Raw genomic sequence first — 15619 nt, forward strand, 5'->3', positions numbered from 1 at the left:
TAAGCTATTATTTCCAGTAAACTAGTTACTACCCAATATGTACCTATATAGAATATTAAAATCTTCTGTTATAATATTATATTATACTGGTTTGCATTCAATCGAGTAGACAGCACGACACGTACACAACCTGTTCATATAAGTATGTCGTACGATTACTTAGCATTTAATTACAGGTATGTACGAGCGACTCGGGTAAAACGAAAAAAAAAAATGAAAAAAACCAGAGCTTTAGTAGAGGGAAGAAATAATTATCCAAATGAAATAACCGCGTGTCGGGACACATAATATGATATTGATTTCTTTCCGTCAGCTATAGAGCCCGGCCCGTGCGAAAACGCCGCCACCGAGTGATTCAATTACACCGGCGGCTATGACCTTGGGACACGATACCAATGTTACGTATATGTATACAAATACACGATAGATAATACATAAACATATAAATATAGTATTATGTATCACGGATATGCGCGTTGTCCACTCGGCACTCGCGCTGTGGCTGATCGCCGATGTCAGCGGTGGCGACGACGCCGTCAGCTGATCGCCGTTCAACCCGTGTTAAACGAATTGTGGTGGATATATATATCGATACCGAGCGCGGCCGACGGACCACGGACGCCCACACACACGCTCCGAGCGAATGCGCGTCTACACTTCTACCTCTACCACAGTACCACCACGTCTGGTCACAGGTATTACCCTCCGGCTCCATCCCCGCCACCGAGGCTATACCATGTCTTCGGGTCGTGATTCGTGACGTCGTACGGCACGTCTTCGGCTCTCTCCGACGATGATCGACGACGTCGACGAGTGACGACTGTCAGTTTGCACGATTGCACGGGGAGCAGTAGGAATAACCATAACGGCGATCATCCAATACCCAAGTCCCAAATAATAATAATAACAAAAACACAGATCACTAGATCGGTCGACAGTCACTCAGTGCAGTGTCTTAGCGTTGCGTGAGGGCGAATCGTCGTTTTTTTTTTAATCGTCACTATAATATTAAATAGTGTATTTCGTTTCTGCGTCCAATACCGCTCAAACACCACCACCATGTCTACACACGCGTCTGGCAAGCTCATCATAGTGTCTAACAGGCTTCCGTTCGTTCTCAAAAAAAACGAACAGACGAAAAAATGGGAAAGAAAAGCCAGGTATGATTGGGTTTAAGTACTATTTTAGAAATCATAAAAATATTTACCCGCTACGGATAGTACCGTTTGTTTTATCTCAGTTTTTGTTAAGCAACCACAAAAATGATAAGAACCTTGTGTGTATGCCATTGAGTAAATAATCCTCTATGGCGCGAGTGTTATCAACATTGACAATATTTATCATATCGTTACCCGCTGTGTGCAGCTCATCGCACTCGCGTCTCGCATTGGTGTATTTTAACTATTTTTAAGACTACGCGCTGGATCACGTTTCTTATTCCGTTTTAAATTTTTTCATTTTGTTTCCAATATTTGATGATGCTTAAGAGATTTACAGCGAGCGCGCTATATGCGATCCGCCTGCCGATTAACTGGCAACCGACGTCTAACGTTTGTGTTTGTCGGACTTTGGAATTCAAGAAAAATAGATTGGAGATTGACAACGAAGAACCTCTAAAAAAGATTAGACCCAAAACGGTGCCGCAACCAAAAATTACATTGTTGGGATTAGAAAAGGATGTATCTGTAGTAACAATTGATGTAGCATCCAAGATGTGTGAAAGACGAGGCCTGAAATTGGTAAAAATTGTTGATATTGACACTAAAACACAGCGACCTGTATACCAAATGATGACAGCCAATCAGTTCCTCAAAGAGGATCTTAAAAATCATCAAAATAAGGATGAGAAAAATCCTAATCAACTCAAAAAGGAAAAAACAGTTCTGATAAATTGTCGTATTGGCCAAAGTGATTTAGAATCAAAAGTAAATAATATTCATAAATGGCTATCTAAAATGCATGAAGTAAGAATGACAATCACTGGTGATACAGCTAACGAGGTTGCTGATGAACTCATCAAAATGACTCAAGATTATTCAAGAGTTGTTCAAAGACGACAAAAAGGAGATACTGTCAAGTTTCAATTATTACCTCCAAAAATATCTTGATTCTTAATGTTTTAGTTATATGTGCCTATTTTTAAATAATAATTTTTTTTTTTTAATTTGAGATTACTTTTAAATTAATTTTAATTGTTATATTTAGATTATAAATGTATATAAATAAAAACTATTTTACATAATATTATTTTTATAATTTTTATAACGTTTATGGTATAGTTTCTAAACAAAGGCAAGTATTTTTTGGCTCAATATGTTGGATGATTTTCAAATATGCAGAATAAAAAAAATCAGGAATGACTTGCCAAATAAACAAAATGTGTTATGGTACAGTTTATTTATATGGAAATAGAGTAGGTTGCTAAACATATTTTATCATTGTTTATTATATTTTGGATATGCAATTAAAAATATGACGAAGAAAACTAATGATCTAATTAAACATTTAAATTATATTATTAAATAATTGATATGTCTTAAATTTGTTTTTTTAGTTAAGATTCATTCTAGACTGAAATATTTAATTATAGGTACCTCATCAGTAAATAATCAACTTATAAATATTATTACAAGTACCTACATATATACATTATGTAAGTTGAGTACAATAATAATAATTATTAAATTTAATAAGAAATAGCTGCTATTTATTATGTTAATAATTACAGTTTATTTTGAATAAGTCATTTATAGAATAAGTATTAAATTGTATTAAGTTGGTATACAATTGAAGTAATAAATAAGTTACTAAAAACTGTTAAAAATAAAAAAATGTTATTATCATTAATGAAAATAAAATATGGTTGTGAATTATTATTTATATACATATATTGGTTAAATAATAATTAACAATATACCTTACTTAATTTTGTTTGTGTAAAGGTTAAAACCGGTTCATTAATTTAAATTCTGAAAAGTCATTAAATTTAGTCCTTGAATCAAGAGTAATATAATGTTTATTTTTTTTTTTCTATAATTTAATGTTAATAAAAATTAACAAAATTAAGTTAAAGATTTAAAATACCAATTTTCACTCATTATATTTTTTAAAAATCAATATTTAGGTACTTAATATGCAGTTATACTTGTAGACTAGATGAAATAAATAATACACAACAGGCGTGTGCAGACCTGAATTTCGGGGGGTGCCTACAATTTTTTCGGGCCCTCTCTTAACAAGACATATACATATTTTAATAAATTATATAATGTACGAATAAACATTACTTACATTATATCACATATTAATCAGTAGTATTACTAGTAGCAAGTTATATAATATTTCATTAGATAGTTGGATCTAAAATCTATTTTCAAGATAATTGCAATATATTTTATTTATTATTTTTACTTTTGTAGTCAATAAAATCTAGCTGTTATAATCATAATAAGTTTTACCGCGCAAATTTAAAATATTTCAAGTTGTATTGTTTTTTTTTATCCCAAAACATAATTTTTATTCTAGTAACATTAGTTAAAATACGGACCCATATATATGCTATAGGACTTAAATTTTAGCGCCTCAATTACATGTCGGGGGGTGCCCAGGCACACCCGGAACCCCCCGTGCATACGCCTATGATACACAACATGAATGGCTTATTGGCTTTAGAGATTTTATGTTTATTAATATAGTATCAATACATAGTTCTTATAAAATTCCATAAGAATTACAATTTTAACTCGGAAATCACCGATATTTTAACAAACAATTATTTTTGCTAGTTATTAAATTTTACTTTTTTAAATTACAACTAAAAAAATTTCAAACGGATAATTAATTCATGAATTCAAAATTCAATTTTTAAACATTATTCATCAATGATCTTACGAAAGTATAAATTTAATGTATAATATTTCAGGAAAAACTAATAGTTTTTGAAATAGTGAATCTTAAAAAAATCACCAAGTATACATTAATTGTTACTGTTGCAATATGCCAATATAGTAGTTTGGTTCTGAATTTCTTACATAGCTAATCAATTTATGTGAAGAATTTTGATACAATTGATTAAATGTTTTATATACATTTAACTATATATTTTTTTTTATAAATTATAATTATAAAACGAATGTACATTTTTTATTAGGTTGGTACAAAATTTTTACGAAATTGAGACTTTTATTGACATTGAAATTGAACAGTACAAAGCTTCGTGAGTTTTCATAGGATAAACAAAAGATGTTATTTAATTAGTACTTGTGTGATTAAATGTAATATATAACATATCATGCATGATGTTTATATGTATGTTATCAATTTCATTATTTTTGAAAAAACTATAATTTTTAGACTGTAATACTATAAATTAATATTTATCAATAGTTTGACTCCCATTTAAATATTTATGCCGCCTTATTAATTATTTATCCATGGCACTTTGCATGCCTTGACTGAATGCAAGATACTCATTATTGGCCATTGTTTTTTATTTTATTAAAAATTTACTATTTTATCTGAATGATGTTTATATAATAACTTGAATGCTATTGTATTTATTAGGCATTACTACGTTAGAAATGAGATTAAAATGTATACTATGTTAATTATAGTTAAAATTATTTACATTGCTCATAATATAATATCTTTTAATTACTTTATAGTTATTAGTATTATTAGTTTTTACTATTGCTAAAACGGTATAAGTATTAAATAGTAAATACATTACTATTAGTTATTAATTATTATATAGAATATAGAGTATAGACACAACTTACCACGCTATTTTACAAAACTTTAAAATAATGTATAATGTCTCAAAAATGCTGATATCAATTTGGTGAAAATTTTAAATCTGGTTATTCTCAATTATTTTTTTTTAAATTATTAAAGAAAAAATATTGATAAAACTGGTATTTCGTAAATCTTCTCGTTTTCACGTAATATTTATTTTTATTTTTTCAATCAAGAAAAACCTTGGAATATTTTTCTTTTGAACACTCCTCATCCGTTAAAAAAAAAGTAAATCATTTTCTAGATTCTAGATCAGCAGTCCCTAGTATTTTGAATAGACTAAATATTAATTTTGAAAATTACTTGCGGGCCAATTAAAATTTATAATTTGAATTTGCATATGCAATACTGAACTAAAAAAATAATTTTATTCAACTTTATATATTTATACTATGATAAATTCTTTACCTCATCCGAGATGTTTATAATATTATTCACGAAGATCCAAACTTATAATTCTTATATTATTCTACTTTCTACTATGATTTTATCAATTCTCAGTATTACATACATGTTATGTTATACAGACATAAAGGCTAATTAGAATTTACGTAAATCAATATCTTTCAATGTGAATGTGTGTTTCATGTACTCTCAAGTCTCAATCTCATTGAAAGAATTCAATTTAATTGTTCATTTTTATGACGTAATGACTGATGAATGATGCTAATGATGGTGAATAGCAATTATAATTTGATAAACGTGTAAGGGCTGAGTCTCTGAGGCGTGGCCGCGTGGGGTTCAAATTTTTTGGTTTATATATATATAATAATATTAATAATATATCAAAATTAACTATTTTAACATTTAGAGATAAGATAAACATTAAAATAAATGACCTATATGTTATTGGTAGGTACGTTATATAGCTGTTTTAAGTGTTTCACTAGTTGGGTAATTTATATCATTGTTAACTGTTATTCAAAGATAAACAGTATGTATCTTATGTTTAAATAAATAATTTTTTATCAAAACTAATAACTATGATAAAATAATTTTTATGGTAATGGTTTTATTTTATGTTATTTAACATCAGAATATTTCATATTTACAATTTTTATTATTTTCAGTAATCACTATTATTTGTTGAAATTAATAAGTTGGTAAACTTATTCATTATTGTACATATATTCTAAGCTCTTATATTGCATATTATTATAATTAATTTAAAATATATATATATATATATATATATATATATATATATATATATATATACCTACATCATGTATAAGATGAGGAAAAAACTATAATTACTAATCACACCTCTTTATTCTTAAGTTTAAACTAATATAGAAATATATTAATATACTAATATTCTTTGTATCTATCTAATCTATCTGTCGTCTACTTTTAGTTATATTGCTGAATTACTTTAATAATTTCTGGTGTATAAAGTACCTATATCAATTCATCAATATGATTTATTCTAGTATTTTTTTTAGTTTTTAAAATTTTTTTTTATCATATTATAGGTTTTAGATTGGATATTAACGTATCTTTCCAAAACCCGCCACAAAAATAAAAATAAAACTAGAGAATGTTTTTCATTCACTATTTTATATTCTAGTCTATTTAGCTAGGACTTAGTTAAAGAGGGAGCAGAGAAGATACAGTTGCAAGTAGGTACTTAAAAACGAATACAATTTTACAATAATACAATCATATATTTATATATTTATATTATTATAAATCTCTGGATTTTGAAAAACAATTCTATATCAACTTATCTGAGCGAGTCAGATTTGACTGTAATTGGTATTTATCAAGTTGGGATATTGCAATTTGCAGGATGTATTAAAATACTTGTGCGATGTGACCCATTTTAATAGAGTATAAGTAGATTGCAATAATATTGGTATTTGTAGTACCTACCTACTTTGTAACTTTATTTTGATGAGCTTTACATCCAAAGCCTCAGAGAAGTTGCTAAATGGTTATATATCAAGTGTTTTTTCAAAAATGAAAGTGAGATGTAGGTAGATGGCTGTTTTAATTTAATTTTTTTTAAATAATGAGCTTTGAAAAAGATTCTTGCAGATTTATATTTATTTTCGACAATATTTTGAATTAGTTATTGTATTGCCCGTTTGGGATTTGGTTGGAGTGTTCTTGAATTAATCAATACTATAGCTGCTCGATTTGATTATCACTTTACTTTGATAAGTATTAATGTATTATACCTACTGCTGTTTCTTTACCATTTATATACATGTGGCAATATTAGCGACAAGCGTATTATGTTGTATATTTGTTGTTTGGAGGATATCGACTGCAGTAGTTACCTAATCCGTTGTAAGGTCTGTAGACGATAAACCGCTTCTTTAATCCTTATGTTCAACTACTATAATTTATATATTTATTTATATTGTATTATTGAATTACCCAATTCGAAAGGTTCGATGACATACAATATATATAATACATGTTGACATTATATTACATAAACGGTAGATATACATGAACTATCCTGCAAGCAGCAGTGCTTAAATGTCTTAAATTTTGTGCTATACTTTAAAATAACAAAAACTAATTTGGGTGTCGTCATTACGGTCCGTTAAAAATTAAAATGCAATTGGTAATTAACAATAACCCATGGTTTTAAATTATATTATAGTAGTTATGTATTAGCCACTATGTAGTTATTAGATATTAGTTGTATATTATAATGGTATTTTGTCCGTATACTAAACTAAAATCAATGTCTAATATTGTTTAATGTTATTTATAGATGCCCCCAAAGGACGGCGGGAAATAGTTTTGTTATGGTACATTTTTAAAAATTATCATAGATCTACATGGTAGATTCTACAGGATGTAGACTAATAAATATAAATATAATAATTATTCTTTATGATGCTGGGTGAAGGGGTTGTTCATTCGTTATATCTTAAAAAATTTATGTGTATAATGTTTTTAGGAATTTAGAAATTATAGAAATTAGAAAGTGCGAAATTCTCGATTGTATTATTTATCTGTAAATTTAATCAATTTAGGTTGTACGCTTATGGTTTATTTGGTTTTTTTTAATATTTTAGACACGGTAAGTCAGCAATGACTTGTCATACATCTATTATGAGTTTCAATTAAAATTGAAAAAAAAATTCTCGGTTCTTTGGAAGTATGTTTGTATTTGGTGGAATATTTCGGTATGATTCTTAAATAAAATATCGCTGTACGGTGGGTTGTAATTTTTAAGAACCTAATAATTTATTTTTATGCCGAATTAATTATGTAGTAATACAACTTACTAATATTCTTCGTAGTTGCTAGGTTACTTAGGCCTAAGTAGGTATACTTTTTTATTTTTCCGAGAAGTTTAAATAATAATAATAATAAAAAGGCATTATTTGTATTCCTGTGTTATATTACATACATTTTTAATGACGTTGAGAAATATTATGATTTTTGTAAAGAAGAAAAATATAATATTATACAAGTTTTAGACAGTAAAAACTAAAAATATGTGTGTTTATCGATAGTTTAATTTCCAATGAAATATTCACACGCATATAATACATGTGAATAGATTAATATTTTCCATTCAATTATTCACATGAGGTATACACCTGACCTTATTAATTATCCATGGCACTTGGCATGCCTCGGCTAAATGATAGACACTTATTATTTACCACGGTTTGTAAAGAAAATACTTTATTTGCGAAAATATTTATATAGCGATTCTTTTAACATGAATCAATCTTGTTTTAAAAACTTGTAAAACCACATACTTACCTATGTTCTGTATTTTTAATAATAGTTAATTATATTAACTACAGTGTGTACCTCCTTTCTTATATTTAGTTATTTATTAAAATAAATTATAAATCGATAATTCTATAATAAAATGTACCTATGTTAAATTTACTCAAATATTTTCAGAAACATACTTTTAAGGATTTATAATTAAAATTTTAAGTTTTGAAGTTGTAAGTTTGAAATTTAAAAAAATAACACTGTTCTAATAAATAATTATTATTTACTATTCATCTTGTAATTTAAATAGTTTTTATTTTAGTAGTAGAAAAGTATTATTTTTGTATTGGAATTTAGCAAAAACTGTGTTTTCTATGTCATAATGACCTAAATTTTAGGTTTTCGGCGGCTTGACTATATTAAATATATTTAAAGAGATGCTGTTGATTTTTTATGTATAAATTACTATGGTTTTAAAACTATTATTTTAATTATTCTGTTTTAAATTATTAGTAAGTTATTATGTTATAATATAAATACCATTAGTTGAGTAATGTGTAATCATCATTAATTATTATTATTCAGAGATAAATAAATTATTATGCTTAATAAAATAATAATTTTTTTTTTAATTAGATTAACAAATAATTTTAATAGTCAGCAATAGTATCACAGAATGACAGGATGTAAAAATTAAAACTTACTTGATAGTAAGTAAATATTCTAGGCTCTAATAGATATATTATGGACTATAGACAGTATAGTCTACTACTAATAATTACTATTCACTATAGTCTATAGTATACTGTCTATTTGAGCAACGGCAACTCTCCTAGTTGTGTAGTAGTATGCTTATACTTGTATTTGTTTTACTAATATTGCTTATATTGAAATATAGATTTAAAAGCATTAAGTTATAAAGAATTTAAATTGGGATGGAGTTAGTAGTAGTCAGAGGCCATCTGAGTCTGCAAGGTTCTCAAAAATTGTGCATCCCCCCAAAAAAATGTTAAAATGCGCTTATCATATTATCTAGTGCTCACAATAGGTATACTGTTATAAGAATATGTTTATATCAGGGAAATTATTTTTTATTTATATATGTTTGAATTTTAAATTATTAATGTATGCAATATGCAAATAAAAACTTAAAAGACAGTTACAAATGCAATTTTTTGAAAATAATTGGTTTATGATTAAGGTAGATACAAAAACTAAAAAGTGGAATTTAATGAATCTTTTTGATGCTTCAAAGACCAAAAGATTTTTTTAAATGTTTGTATGGGTGATCGTGATTTTATTTTTAGTGTTACAGTAAAATGTAACATTGTGTATGAAACTGTGTGTAATATTATATTATGTTTAAACAAAAATTACAATTTAATTTCAGTTCTATTGACTGAATTAGGTATTACTAAAAAAATTAGTTGTTTTTATTTTTAGAGTATATGTAAATCAAATTTTGTTTTTGTTGCACAAATTAAATTAGTATACATGATTTTAATACTGTTAAATAATATGTAGCCATGTAGGTATGTTATTTATTGAACCAATTATTAATATATATATTTAAATATAGTGGCACTATTATTGTATAGTTAATTGTATTATAACAAATAATTCAAAAGAAAATGGCTATTGTATTTTGTATTTGTATAATAATTTAAAATAAACTAAGGAATGTCAATCATGCTAAATTTTCTATATTTTATTCAGTACCTAATTAATAAGTTTATAGAAAAAATAATATTACAACTTATCTGTATGGTAAACACATCTAAATCATGCATAATAAATATTGACTGTAATATAAATTTTATTGAAATACATTAATTTATGCCATATTTTTATATTGTTGATAGATTAAATGACAAATTTTATGATTATATAGTGACATCTTATTACCTTAACATAAATTATAATTAATAAAGTGCAAAATATGAGCTTTACGTTTTAAAGAAATTATGGACAAAATACATTATTTTTTATAAATATTCAAAGGTATTATCATAATAATGTTATGACTGAAACAAAATTTGTTATTTCTATGTTAAAACTCCTTTACTCAGTTATGTTATACTTTATTATTGTCATTACTATACATTTTAATTTAACATTCAAATGAAATTGAAACAAATATACTGCTATTGCACGTTTGATTATTAATATATTTACAATATAACATAATGTTCCATTGAAAGACAAATAAATCATATTAATAAGCATCAACTGTATTCTGTGATTGTAATCATTTAAAAATAGGTCTTATAAATTATAAACCAATGCACGTTAACATTTTTATTTTGAATTTATTAAAAAATGTCATTTAAATAATATATTTTACAATTGTATATAATGTTTAAATGTACTTATTTCAGTGCTGGCGGTTTAGTTACTGCTGTAGCTCCTGTAGTAGTCCAAGGAAATGGATTATGGATAGGATGGGCTGGTGTTCACTTAGAAGAAGGTGAAAAAATACCAGAATCAGATCCAAATGATACAACACCTACTGCTGGATTACGTTCTGATAAAGTCAGTTGTTTATTTTAATAAGAAATTAACAAAATATTATTCATTTAAACTTTAAACTATATTTATTTTTTAATATACAATGCACCTCATAGGTTATTCCTGTTGATTTTGATCCTCAAACATTTGACAGCTATTACAATGGTTGTTGTAATGGAACATTTTGGCCTCTATTTCATTCGATGCCTGATAGAGCACAATTTTCTGCCGATTCTTGGAAAGTAATAATAGATGCTAAAAATAAAATATTATAATGAAACTAATTCAATATTTTTTGTTCTTAATTAGTCATATTGTGCAGTCAATAAAGAATTTGCATCAAAAACAGTAGGTGCCTTAGAAAATTTATCAAGAGAAGATACAGATTCTGGAACACCTCTTGTTTGGTTGCATGATTATCATCTTATGTTAGCAGCCAATAGCATTAGAAATGTAAAATGTTACTTTTATCAATAAACATATATAAATAGCTTTAAGTCAAAAAAATGTATTTTTAAATATCAGTACAACCAATTTAATTTTTACTTCTTTATTTCTGAAGTAAAATTAATTTATCTAAATATAAATGAGTTAATATTTAGAATATAATTTTCATATAAATGTCCAACTGGTTTAGTCTGGTAAAAAATTGAAAATTTTGTTCAAAACATAAATACATTTATACTTAGAAAAATTATTTTTATAATAGAAAATATACATTTATTATTAATATAAATATTATATTAATAAGTTTAAGAAAAAAATTATTTACCATTCATAATCTAAATGTCACAATAAAAATGTGCATACTCTTGATAATTTATTTATAGTATAAAATATTTTTAAGCATTTAAACGCTATACTGGATATTATAATTACATAAATTATTATTTATTTTAGGCAGCAGATGAAAAAAATTTAAAATTTAAATTAGGATTTTTCCTTCATATACCATTCCCTCCGTGGGATATTTTCAGGTTGTTTCCATGGGCTGATGAAATTCTTCAAGGAATGTTAGGTATGTACTTATCTAATAATAATTAATTGATTTGTTATAATTTGTACTAAAGTTTTCTTTAATTTCAAGGTTGTGATATGGTTGGTTTTCATATTGAAGACTATTGTTTAAATTTTGTGGATTGCTGTCAGAGAAGATTAGGTTGCCGTGTAGATAGAAAAAATTTACTTGTTGAACATGGTGGTCGCACAGTACGTATTCGTCCATTGCCAATTGGTATTCCATTTGATCGATTTGTAGAAATGGCAGAGCAAGCACCCACAGTTATAAGTACATCATTACAATTGGTACTTGGTGTAGATCGATTGGATTACACTAAAGGATTAGTTCATAGACTAAAGGCTTTTGAATTATTATTGGAGCGATATCCACAACATAAGGGTAAGGTAGCCCTTATGCAAATTGCTGTACCATCACGGACAGATGTTAAGGAATACCAGGACCTTAAAGAGGAAATGGACCAGCTTGTTGGACGAATAAATGGACGTTTCACCACACCTAATTGGTCACCAATTAGATATATTTATGGATGTGTCAGTCAAAATGATTTGGCAGCTTTCTATCGTGACTCAGCTGTAGCTATGGTTACACCACTTCGAGATGGCATGAATTTAGTTGCCAAAGAGTTTGTTGCTTGTCAAATTAAGGAACCACCTGGTGTTCTTATTGTATCACCATTTGCTGGTGCTGGTGAAATGATGCACGAAGCTTTAATTTGTAATCCATATGAATTAGTTGAAGCAGCCGATACTTTACATAGAGCGTTGACCATGCCTGAAGATGAAAGAATGTTAAGAATGAGATGTTTGAGACGTAGAGAAAAAATCCATGATGTTGATTATTGGATGCGATCTTTCCTTAAAGCAATGGGAACTCTAATATTTGAAGATGGAGATGATGTTTTACCAACTACTATGCAACCAGTCACTTTACAGGACTTTGATGATTATTTGTCTAAGTAAACAGTGATTTTTTATTATTATACATTATATATTTTATTTATTACTTACTTTATTTAATAATTTTTACTCTAGGTATATTGGTAACACAAACAAACTTGCATTATTATTAGACTATGATGGTACATTGGCTCCATTAGCTCCGCATCCAGACCTTGCTATATTACCTTTAGAAACTAAAAGTGTTTTAGAAAGGTTGGCTAATATGTCTGATGTATACATATCGATTATTTCTGGCAGAAATGTTCATAATGTTAAAGACATGGTTTGTTATTAACTGTTAAATTGTCTGATATGTACTCCAAAATAAATGGTTAAAATTGTTTTTATTAACATTAGGTTGGAATTGAAGGTTTGACCTATGCTGGTAATCATGGACTGGAAATTCTTCATCCAGATGGAAGTAGGTTTGTGCATCCAATGCCTAAAGAATATGAAGATAAAGTTGGTGATCTGTTAAAAGTGCTTCAAGAACAAGTAACTATCAAGTGATCATTAATTAAGTTATATTCAGACTTATTTGTTTTTATTTTTAGGTTTGCAAAGATGGCGCATGGGTAGAAAATAAAGGTACTTTATTGACATATCACTACCGTGAAGTGCCTGTAAATTCTCGACTTGAACTAGCTGCTACAGCACAGCGTCTCATCGAAGAAGCTGGATTTAAAGCAGGTCAAGCTCACTGTGCAATTGAAGCCAAACCTCCAGTACAATGGAATAAAGGACGTGCATCTTTGTATATTTTACGTACAGCTTTTGGTTTGGATTGGAGTGAACGCATACGCATTATTTATGCAGGAGATGATGTAACTGATGAAGATGCAATGCAGGTAATTTATATTCATCTTAAAATAAATAATATATTGGTTTAATTTTATTTATATTATTTGAAAGGCATTGAAAGGTATGGCAGCAACTTTTAGAGTAGCCCAGTCTCAAATTGTAAAAACTTCTGCTGAACGCCGTTTGCCTAGCACAGATTCTGTGTTGACTATGTTGAAGTGGGTCGAAAGACATTTTGGCAAACGATTACCTCGAGCCGATAGTGTTGGTAATTTAAGCAATAATCTACAAATGTCATTAGGATCAATGCAAATGGAGCTCAGTATGCCAGAAGAAAAGTCTCCACACTAATAATCATTACTAACAAATATTAGTGTCCTGAAACCCAAAGTTAGTCTTTACTCATTATTCACAGTGTGCTAGAAAAAAAAGTATTTTATATTGTGGTTGAATCAACCAATTTATGTAATTGAAGAAGTAAATGTTTTATTTTTATACATGTATAAATAAATTATATTCATGTTTATAGAACATAATGCCACAATCATGAACAAATAAATTATTTTATAAGTCAATTAGAAATTAATGAAATAAGTAATAATGTTGAATTAAAAAATATAATTAAATAAATGATACAAAAAAAAGAACGAATCAAAACAAAATAATACTAACAGGTCTTCTACATTCCTTAAATATTTTAGCTATTCAGTTTCTTATAATTTAATCAACATACCTACAATATAATTATCTATATAACTCAAATAAAAATGCATACAGTAGTTAATGATAAAACAATAAAATGTATCATTTGTATTATCAATATTGTACTTATAAATATTTTAAGTTATTTTGTAATCCTAGTCAATTGAAAGATTGAAAAAGTGGAACAATTTATGGTACTTCATGAAAAGCAAAAAACTAATATAGTAAAGGCGAAATATCAAAATTAAACACAAAGTAATTTATTAAAACTTCATTTAAGTGAAAAACTAAAATTTAAAAAAATGTTACAACTTTTTACCATCAAAACAATTGTGCCATAATCTAAAATTATATTTGTAATTGGGTAATTTTTGTGTAAAATCTTTTTGTTATACTTATGCCAGGTTGTACAAATAATCACTAAATATTTAATGAATAAGTAGTGCGCTAATGGTCCCTTAAATTTGATTTAGTGTTGATCAATATGTTTTTATGCAACCCGGCAATATTATTTTAATTGTTAAACCATGTTTTTACTTTTAATGGCGTTTCATAAATGTTTTATTTTATACATAATTATTTAGTTATTTAAGATAAACAACATTTAGTGTATTGTTTATTATAATATATTTTCAGTTAAACAATTATGCGTTTTATTTTATTCTGAATGTTGCACTGTTATTTTTATTTATTTATTGTATACATTTTGTTGTTATATAGTAATATATACTTATGATCGTTTAGTTAAACCATAATAGTTTATTAGTTACACTTTTTACTAAAATAATATGCAAAGTGTATCAGAAATCTTATATTTGTTATTAATTTAATGTGTTTTCACATAGTGATCAGTCGTTAAATAAAACATACATATTATTTAAAGAACATACCAATAATTGTAAATAGATACCAATTAAAAAAATTGCAATTTTAGATCATCTAATTCATACTACATTTTTTTAAAGCAATCCTTACAGTAATCTCAGTTAGAAATGTATGATGAATGCAGTTTTATTTTTCTCTACTTAGTAATAATAATTTAAATCACCTAATGTTTTTTATTATTTTTTGTACAATTATCTGAATCATCTATGAGTAATAATAATGGTGGTCAACATGGACTAAGATATATTATCTTAGTTTGTGGTGGTCAGTA

At 27.0% G+C, this 15619-nt stretch overlaps 2 protein-coding genes across 2 annotated transcripts; both read left to right on the forward strand.

Annotated features, from left to right (window-relative positions):
• The first annotated feature begins 714 nt into the window (after positions 1–714).
• Positions 715–15108, forward strand: LOC132930504 (uncharacterized). Its single transcript, XM_060996421.1, has 10 exons — positions 715–1160; positions 10872–11025; positions 11118–11243; positions 11311–11454; positions 11902–12019; positions 12089–12977; positions 13054–13243; positions 13318–13455; positions 13515–13808; positions 13873–15108. Exons 1-10 carry the CDS (start codon positions 1060–1062, stop codon positions 14110–14112), a joined length of 2394 nt encoding a protein of 797 aa, XP_060852404.1. The 5' UTR covers positions 715–1059; the 3' UTR covers positions 14113–15108.
• Positions 1167–2242, forward strand: LOC132930508 (translation initiation factor IF-3, mitochondrial). Its single transcript, XM_060996432.1, has one exon. The coding sequence runs from the start codon at positions 1476–1478 to the stop codon at positions 2106–2108; it is 633 nt and encodes a 210-aa protein (XP_060852415.1). The 5' UTR covers positions 1167–1475; the 3' UTR covers positions 2109–2242.
• Positions 15109–15619: the final 511 nt, after the last annotated feature.

This window comes from Rhopalosiphum padi, chromosome 4 (assembly GCF_020882245.1).
Source record: "Rhopalosiphum padi isolate XX-2018 chromosome 4, ASM2088224v1, whole genome shotgun sequence".
NCBI lineage: Eukaryota > Metazoa > Arthropoda > Insecta > Hemiptera > Aphididae > Rhopalosiphum > Rhopalosiphum padi.

What these genes read in the sequence shown, in the direction of transcription:
- LOC132930504 (XM_060996421.1), top strand. Translation starts at nt 1,060, where the DNA reads ATGTCTACACACGCGTCTGGCAAGCTCATCATAGTGTCTAACAGGCTT. An exon ending in AAATGGGAAAGAAAAGCCAG is followed by an intron (nt 1,161 to 10,871) that starts GTATGATTGGGT and finishes TACTTATTTCAG; the next exon opens with TGCTGGCGGTTTAGTTACTG. An exon ending in CTGGATTACGTTCTGATAAA is followed by an intron (nt 11,026 to 11,117) that starts GTCAGTTGTTTA and finishes TGCACCTCATAG; the next exon opens with GTTATTCCTGTTGATTTTGA.
- LOC132930508 (XM_060996432.1), top strand. Translation starts at nt 1,476, where the DNA reads ATGATGCTTAAGAGATTTACAGCGAGCGCGCTATATGCGATCCGCCTG.